At 38.2% G+C, this 10,000-nt stretch overlaps 1 protein-coding gene across 1 annotated transcript in view; it reads right to left on the bottom strand.

Annotated features, from left to right (window-relative positions):
* The window catches only part of LOC113812670 (uncharacterized), a 54,382-nt gene that overhangs the window by 10,707 nt on the left and 33,675 nt on the right, over window positions 1–10,000 (bottom strand). Inside the window, exons 4-5 of the mRNA XM_070117362.1 lie at window positions 2,546–2,614; window positions 1,018–1,145 (exon numbers count right to left, since the gene is read on the bottom strand). Of these exons, the coding sequence (XP_069973463.1) occupies window positions 1,018–1,145; window positions 2,546–2,614 (197 nt within the window). The remainder of the gene's footprint in view (window positions 1–1,017; window positions 1,146–2,545; window positions 2,615–10,000) is intronic.

Below are 10,000 nucleotides of genomic sequence, written 5' to 3'. Positions count from 1 at the left end.
CCCCCACTCACCCGATGGGCCCTCAAACTCTATCCCCCCCACTCACCCCCTCGGTCCCCCACTCACCCGATGGGCCCTCAAACTCTATCCCCCCTCACTCACCCCCTCGGTCCCCCACTCACCCGATGGGCCCTCAAACTCTATCCCCCCTCACTCACCCCCTCGGTCCCCACTCACCCGATGGGCCCTCAAACTCTATCCCCCCCACTCACACCCCTCGGTCCCCCACTCACCCGATGGGCCTTCAAACTCTATCCCCCCCCCACCCCCACACCACCACCACCACTCACCCGATGGGCCCACAAGCTCTGCCTCACCCCCACCCCCACCCCCACCCACCCTTCTCACCCGATGGGCCCTCAAGCTCTGCCTCCCCCTCTCCCCCCCACCCACCCACCCCACTCACCCGATGGGCCCTCAAACTCTGCCTCCCCCCCCACCCCCCTCGGTCCCCCACTCTCCCGATGGGCCCTCAAGCTCTGCCCCCCACCCCCCCCACACCCACCCACCACTCACCCGTTGGGCCCTCAAGCTCTGCCTCCCCTCTCCCCCCACCCCCCCACCCCACTCACCCGATAGGCCCTCAAACTCTATCCCCCCCACCCCCCCACCCCACCCACCCGATGGGCCCTCAAGCTCTGCCTCCCCCCCTCCCCCAACCCCTCGGTCCCCCACCACTTACCCGATGGGCCCTCAAGCTCTATCCCCCCACCCCCACCCACCCACCCCACTCACCCGATGGGCCCTCAAACTCTATCCCCCCACCACCCCCACCCACCCACCCCACTCACCCGATGGGCCCTCAAGCTCTGCCCCCCTCTCCCCCCCACCCCCACCCACCCCCTCGGTCCTCAAGCCCTGCCTCCCTCCCCACCCAACCCACCCACTCACCCGATGGGCCCTCAAGCTCGATCCCCCACCTCCACCCCCCGCCCCCACTCCCACCCACCCCACTCACCCGATGGGCCCTCAAACTCTGCCCCCCCCCGCCCCCCCACCCCACCCCACCCCACTCACCCGATGGGCCCTCAAGCTGTGGCCCTCAGCTGTGAGCGTGACGTCAGTGTAGGTGTCGTCTCGGAGCAGCTGATCCAGGACGGTCGTGCAGTGGGATTCCTTCTTCAGCAGGTAAGGCCCGACCAGCTCTGGAGGGGAAAAGGAAAATGGTAAATTTGCTTTCATTATTTTCTTTTATATTATTATTTATTTATTCCTTATTATTAATATGGAAATGGTAAATTTGCTTTCATTATTTTCTTTTTTATTATTATTTATTTATTCTTTATTATTAATATGGAAATTAATACGGAAATGGTAAATTTGGTTTCATTATTTTTTTTTTTATTATTATTCATTCCTTCTATATTATTAATATGGAAATTAATATTAATATGGAAATGGTAAATTTGCTTTCATTATTTTCTCTTACATTATTATTTATTCCTTCTATATTATTAATATGGAAATTAATATTAATATGGAAATAGTAAATTTGCTTTCATTATTTTCTTTTTATTATTATATATTCACTCTTTATTATTAATATGGAAATTAATACGGAAATGGTAAATTTGGTTTCATTTTCTTTTTTATTATTATTTATTTATTCTTTATTATTAATATGGAAATTAATATTAATATGGAAATAGATTTTTTTTTCTTTTTTATTATTATTTTCTTTATTATTATCATGTTTTTCTTTTTATTATCATTTTCTTTTGTTTTTTTATAATTATAATTTCCTTTATTATAATTTTTATTCTTTATCATTATTGATATCTTATTTCTTCTTATTATATATTTTTTTGTACTTTTGTAATATTATTTTATTATTTCTTTTTTTTTTATTTGGTTGGATTGGTCTAAGTCTAGACATAAGGACAGTAAAATAAGGAAAACAGAAAATGGAAATTGCCTTTTTTTTCTTTTCGTAGAGTTGAAGAAAGGAAAGTAAAGTATAGGAAACTCAGACAGAAGTTGTGGAGTATGTAAGTTAAATAAAGTACAACAAAGCAAGGAAAATGGAAATTGCAATAACTTTTTCATAGGGAGGGAGGAAGAGGGAGAGGGAGATGGAAGGAGGGAGGGAGGGAGAGAGAGTAGAGAGAGAGAGAGAGTAGAGAGAGAGAGAGAGAGAGAGAGAGAGAGTAGAGAGAGAGAGAGAGAGAGAGAGAGAGAGAGGGAGAGAGAAGAGAAGAGAAAGAGAAAGAGAAAGAGAAGAAAGAGAGAACAGAGGAGAGAGAGAGAGAGAGAGAGAGAGAGAGAGAGAGAGAGAGAGAGAGAGAGAGAGAGAGAGAGAGAGAGAGAGAGAGAGAGAGAGAGAGAGAGAGAGAGAGAGAGAGAGAAAGAAAGAGAGAGAGAGAGAGAGAGAAAGAGAGAGAGAGAGAAAGAGACAGAGAGAGAAAGAAAGATAAAGAAAGAGAAAGAAAAAGAAAGAACGAAACCAAACACAAATAAGATACGAAAAAAAGAAAAAAAAAGACAAAAAAGTAAGATTACAGAGGACAAAGGAGAGAGAGAGAGAGAAAGAGAAAACCCCACTTACCCTGAGGTCCTTGAGAAGGGGAAGAAGGCTGTTCCGAAGCATCCTGTCTCGAGGTGTCATCTCCTCCATCTGCCAAAAAGAAAAAAAAAAGAAAAGAAAATAAGCTTCGTGAATCTCTGATGTTCATAATAGTTCATTGTACTGTATTTATCCATTTCATTAATCCATTATTATTATTATCATTATTATTATTATTATTATTTTAGTTTAATGAGACTGAAAAGCAATCTGCAGATTTTTTTTATGAGATTACAAAGAAACATCATTTTTTTTGTTTAATGAGATTGCAAGGGAAACCGATTTTTAATTTTGTTTCTTTAATGAAATTGCAAAGGAAACAATTTTATTAGTTTAATAAGACTGCGAAGGAAACAGCAGATTTTAAAAACGTTTCATGAGACTGCAAAGGAAACAGTAGATTATTCAGATTAACCTGTAGTTTAATAAAACTATAAAACTAAATTCTAAAGACGAATACACAGCAGATCATTAAAAAAAAAACTATTCAGTTTAATGGGATTGAAAACTACACAAGATAATAAAAAATACATTTAATAAACTATTTACTTCAATGGAACAGCAAAGTAAAATACAGATCATGAAATACAGCAAATACAACCTATACATCATAGCAAGCATTTGTTCCCTACAGGGTATAATAAGGGGGAACACCACCATGTACTATTTCCACCGAAGCGAAAATTGCTACAGAATGTCATTTATTAAGTTGGGATAATAAAATACTCCTTTTTTCTCTTTCTTTTTTTCTTTTTGTAATGGACAGAATGTCATTTACTAAATTGGGATAATAAAATACTCCTTTTTTCTCTTTCTTTTTTTCTTTTTGTAATGGGCAGAATGTCATTAAATTAAACTGAACTTGGTCTCTGGAATTACAATACCAGACATATTTTCACAGACTATAGGAAATATATACGCGTCACATGTGTTTATGTAAGTGTATGTGCGTGTTCGTGTGTGTGTGTGTGTGTGTGTGTGTGTGTGTGTGTGTGTGTGTGTGTGTGTGTGTGTGTGTGTGTGTGTGTGTGTGTGTGTGTGTGTGTGTGTGTGTGTGTGTGTGTCTACGTGTGCGTGCGTGTCCACAAAATCTGTGGCTCTTAGCTCATCATTACACGAAAGCACTGAAAGGATATTTATTTTTATTGTTCATCACGTGAGGTGGAAAATTATAAAACCATATACATTTAATACCCCTCAAGTTTCATGCATATTGCTGTGGTGCATTTATATCAAAATTGAAATCAAATCAAAAATAAAAATGAAAATCACTGTCAACTATTTACTTCTGCAAATTTGATGTTCATTTTACAGTTATTTGCACAAATGAATATCACTTGGACGAGATCCATGAAAATCACACCTCAAAAGACCTATTTTCCCACTAGAACTGGTCTCTTAAACTACACTATTGGATACAAATGGTTGTTATTTAACCTCATTTCTTCATTGGGCATTTCCTCCGATTTTCTGCACTATTAACAGTTAGATTTGAACAGTCGTAAAGCATATGAATACTTGCATACTTTTTGCTTATTCTCCTTTATATACGAGATCCCTCCCCGCCATTATTTTCCATCCTTTTTGAGAATTGAAGAGACCAAAATGATCGACCATATTCCCAAAACATCCGTAAATTTTGCGACGTCATCAAAATAAACCCCATGTGCTTTTTCACACAAACAAACAAAAACAAAGAAGAATCAGACGCCATGACACCTCCTCCAGTTGCTACTGATTTACGCTTCCCCTGGTTAAATGCTTGTTCAAATTGAGTCACGAATGATTACGATAAAAGACGTAATTATAAAATATCACCCTTCGACCAGCATTCACTCTTGTGCTATTTTGTCGGAAACTCACACTTGATAAGCAAGGAATAGTTACGTCGGCTTTAAGTAGCAGTTTCATCTGATGTTTTGCACTCGGGTAAGTTCTGAAATAAAGCTCTTTAGGTATCGACGCTTTTATTTAAAATCGTTTTTTTTTTTTTTTTTTTTTTTCTTTTTTTTTTTTTACTGCTCTGTGGGCTTCGACATTTTAAAGACTTATCATTCGTTCTTTAATTGAAAGTTGAGTTTTAACTTCTCATCGGCTTATAACGGCACTTTATTACTTATAGCAACACTTAATTGCTCTATTTCCTTATATAGTAAGTGGACTGTTAAGTGAACTGTCAAGTGAACTGTCAAGTGAACTGTCAAGTGAACTGTTAAGTAAACTGTTAAGTAAACTGTAAAGTGAACTGTTAAAACTGTAAAGTGAACTGTTAAGTAAACTGTAAAGTGAACTGTTAAGTAAACTGTTAAGTGAACTGTTAAGTAAACTGGTAAGTAAACTGTAAAGTGAACTGTTAAGTAAACTGTTAAGTAAACTGTTAAGTAAACTGTTAAGTAAACTGTAAAGTGAACTGTTAAGTAAACTGTTAAGTAAACTGTAAAGTGAACTGTTAAGTAAACTGGTAAGTAAACTGTAAAGTGAACTGTTAAGTAAACTGTTAAGTAAACTGTTAAGTAAACTGTAAAGTGAACTGTCAAGTGAACTGTCAAGTGAACTGTCAAGTGAACTGTCAAGTGAACTGTCAAGTGAACTGTTAAGTGAACTGTCAAGTGAACTGTCAAGTGAACTGTTAAGTAAACTGTTAAGTAAACTGTTAAGTGAACTGTTACATGGTTGAGGTTCAAGTGGCATTTATGAACATCGTAGAGACAGGTCCATACAGCGGTGACGCTCTTTGTTATCCATAACTGGCAACTCTTCCTGATTGGCGGGAAGTAAATGTTGATCAATAGTAAACTTCAACGTAAATGAGCCAACGACACTATTTTGAATTCAGATTACATAACGGCCAGATTAGTTTCGATACTGTCAAATCAGCTAACAATTATTAAAGTAATTTCGATCGATATTTTGAATTCAGATTACATAACGGACAGATTAGTTTCGATACTGTCAAATCAGGTGACATAACTATAATATTAATTTCGATCGATACCATTTTGAATTCAGATTACATAACGGACAGATTAGTTTAGTAAATGTTGATCAATAGTAAACTTCAACGTAAATGAGCCAACGACACTATTTTGAATTCAGATTACATAACGGCCAGATTAGTTTCAATCAGATTAGTTTCGATACTGTCAAATCAGCTAACATAATTATTACATTAATTTCGATCGATATTTTGGATTCAGATTACATAACGGACAGATTAGTTTAGTAAATGTTGATCAATAGTAAACTTGAACGTAAATGAGCCAACGACACTATTTTGAATTCAGATTACATAACGGCCAGATTAGTTTAGATACTGTCAAATCAGCTAACATAATTATTACATTAATTTCGATTTTTGAATTCAGATTACATAACGGCCAGATTAGTTTAGATACTGTCAAATCAGCTAACATAATTATTACATTAATTTCGATCGATATTTTGAATTCAGATTACATAACGGACAGATTAGTTTAGTAAATGTTGATCAATAGTAAACTTCAACATAAATGAGCCAACGACACTATTTTGAATTCAGATTACTTAACGGCCAGATTAGTTTCGATACTGTCAAATCAGATGGCATAACTATAATATTAATTTCGATCGATACCATTTTGAATTCAGATTACATAACGGCCAGATTAGTTTAGTAAATGTTGAACAATAGTAAACTTCAACATAAATGAGCCAACGACACTATTTTGAATTCAGATTACTTAACGGACAGATTAGTTTCGATATTGTCAAATCAGATGACATAACTTTTAAATTAATTTCGATCGATATTTTGAATTCAGATTACATAACGGCCAGATTAGTTTCGATACTGTCAAATCAGATAACATAATTATTACATTAATTTCGATCGATAATTTGAATTCAGATTACATAACGGCCAGATTAGTTTCGATACTGTCAAATCAGATGACATAACTATTACATTAACTTCGAAAATATGCATTACACGTCTTAACTTCAGTGACGCGCGCGTGTGTGTGTGTGTGTGTGTGTGTGTGTGTGTGTGTGTGTGTGTGTGTGTGTGTGTGTGTGTGTGTGTGTGTGTGTGTGTGTGTGTGTGTGTGCGTGCGTGTGTGTGCATATTGTGTACGTGTGTGTACATATTGTGTACGTGTGTGTACATATTGTGTACGTGTGTGTACATATTGTGTACGTGTGTGTACATATTGTGTACGTGTGTGTACATATTGTGTACGTGTGTGTACATATTGTGTACGTGTGTGTACACATTGTGTATGTATGTGTGTGTGCAAATATTGTGTACGTGTGTGTGTGAGAAAGAAAGAGGGAGTATGAATAAATAATAAACGAATAAGTATATAAACGCACACACACATGCATACATACATATAAACACACATACGCACACCCAACCTTGCCTGTATTGTTTACGCATACAGGCAAGTTTATAACAACGCAAAAATATTCTAGCAGATCTCATAGATACGTTAATGTCTTCCCGACGAAACTGCAATGTGGTGCACCAAGCATGAGAAATCTGTACCATACAAGGTTAACATATGAAGGTACGCGCGCCCAGAGGTGTTCTCAGATCAACTGCCTAAAAATACGTTTATCAAATGTTTTGTTTATCTAAACTTTCTCCTTAACGTGAATTTATCGATAGTTAAAACAAAGATAGATAAGTAAACAGATAGATACATCTAAATATATATATATGAACTGACAGATATGTGTGTATATACTGTACATATGTCCCAGATGAAATTTAAGTTAACGAAATATATAATAAACGCATTTTTTTTTTTTGGGGGGGGGGGGGCAACTAGTTGGTCTGAAAGCACCTTTGGACCCACTTTCCCTCATGTCTTCTCCACCTCCGCAAAAAGCACACCAAAAGAAAATTATTTATGACTCAGCCCATTCGGAAGAGCATTGAGCATTATCAACCAAATAAATTCCATCAGCAGTTTGGGATCTTGGATGCTTGGTGACACAAAATTCGTCAAACCCCTGTGGTATGAAGAATAGAGTTGATAACGCAAAAGTCCTCAACCCCCTGTGGTATAAACCAAAGAGTTGATAAAACAAAATTCCCCAAAACCCTTATAGTAAAAAGCATAGAGTTGATAACACGAAAGTCCTCAACCCCCTGTAGTATAAAGCATAAAGTCAACCTCAAGAGTTGCAAGACTCAAGAAGAGAACGACTCGGAAAAAAAAATGTGATGTTGACTTGGACAATTTGCAGAAGGTGAGAGCGTGGAAGCTACTGGTACAATTAACGGCTATGAATGGTACATGTTGTGACTGTGGTACATATATGAGTGCCAAGCTGTATCGGTACATATTTATAACCCCGACATTTATATAGATGTAACAGTGGTCCACATCAGTGTTGTATTGTATCAAAATATAATCATGGTACAGGCATTTTTTTTTCTTTATATATAGATGTGGAAATTTGTATCTAAATTTATTACTTCACGAATTATTGTGGTATAGCGATATACAGTAAGCCATCCCATCTCTGTGGCAATATATATTTTTATTGTTTTTTCTCTTAGAATGGGAAATTATGATAATTATAATTATATTGATTATAATTAACTTTCGTACGTTAAGCTATCACTGTATAAAGTAGAATCTATAGAAACCATAACACATTTTAACAGCAACAACAAAAAATAAATAAATAAATAAACAAATAAGAATAAATAAACAAAAATATAAAATAAAATAAGCAAAAAACAAATAAAATAAAAAATAAAATAAAAATAATAACGACAAAAAAAGGTACCGTTCTTGCCGCAACAGGTATATAAAGTTACTTTCTCGTTACCGATCAATAACGCATTCAGGTTAAAAAGGTCTATAGAATTCAGGTGACATTTTGACGTAGAAGCAGAGGGCGTGGTTAGTGGACGCCTGAGCAGAAGGGCGTTGTAAAAAGGTCAACAATCATTACACACATTCATTGGCAGCCAAACAGGCAATTTGTGTAACGAGAGAGAGAGAGAGGGAGAGGGCGGGGGAGGGGGAGGGGGAGGGAGGGGGGGAGGGAGAGGAGAGAGAGGGGGGGAGAGGAGAGGGAGGGGGGGAGGGAGAGTGAGGGAGGGGGGGAGAGAGGGGGAGGGGTGGAGGGAGAGAGAGGGGAGAGGGTGGGAGGGGAGAGGGAGGGGGAGAGGAGAGGGAGAGGAGGGGGAGGGAGGAGGAGGGGGAGGGGGTGAGAGGGAGAGAGCGAGAGAGAGAGAGGGGAGGGGAGGGGGGAGAAATGAATAAGGATACATACACGTACAAATGTATCATATATACTGTGTGCGTATGTGTATTCACATATACGTGTACAAATAAACACACACACACACACACACACACACACACACACACACACACACACACACACACACATATACATATATATATATATATATATATATATATATATATATATATGAGGTAAGTACAATAATGTGGCAAATTAATCCGTGTTATTCTTTTTCTGTGTTGATGCTCGTATACAACGATACACAGACTCAAAAACCCTCAAAACAGTAGTCAACAACTTGTACTAGTGCACCTTAACCTTTTAAGGTCCACAGACATCCATTTTTTATCGTTAGGTTTTCCGCGGATTCAAATTTTGCCCGCGGATGTTTCCCGCCAAAAAAAAATCGTTCCTTGTTTAAGTTCAATGGCTGGTTTCGTGTCACTTTATGGGAAGGATTCACACGCTCCTTGTTTAGTGGACATGATTGATAAAATATATTATCCCATTCTCATTTCTCTCTTTTTCTTTCCCTTTCTCTTTCACTTTCTCTCTCCCTCCCTGTTCCGGTCCCCCCACCTTCTCTCTCTCTCTCTCAACACACAGACACACACACACACACACACACACACACACACACACACACACACACACATATATATATATATATATATATATATATATATACATACATAATATCTGTTTAACGAGCCAATCTGCATATAGAACTTGAAATCGATCAGTAAAAGCTTGGCAATCCCGTCATTTATTTTAGTAAAACAATCGACTCTTTTATGAATGAAAGTCGAAATATGGCGGACGCCTGTGTCTCGTCAACACCACGTTTAACCTTGGTACTACAATACTATAATTCACTCTCCTTATTTTATGTTATATGTCTCTGGCCTATGGTGTTGGCTTTAGCTTGGTGTACATCAGAGTAAAGAGTGAAATAGAGCTGTCAAGGCACGCGGTAAAACTCCATATATTTGAGTTCATGTTTGGTCTCGAGCCATACGTGTTCAAAACGTGTTTCCCACGCTGGTGTTGCTGCCGGGACTGGAAAACGTATCGTACGGTTATATATCTGACAATATAAAGTAATACAATTGCTGAACTACAAAGAAAATAATTAGTGAAGATAATATGCACGTTATTATTGTTAAATACCATATGCCTGAGTGCAGA

This window comes from Penaeus vannamei, chromosome 40 (assembly GCF_042767895.1).
Source record: "Penaeus vannamei isolate JL-2024 chromosome 40, ASM4276789v1, whole genome shotgun sequence".
In the NCBI taxonomy this organism is placed as follows: domain Eukaryota; kingdom Metazoa; phylum Arthropoda; class Malacostraca; order Decapoda; family Penaeidae; genus Penaeus; species Penaeus vannamei.
The sequence above is the reverse complement of the archived record's forward strand: the minus strand, read 5'-3'. Positions and strand labels throughout refer to the sequence as shown.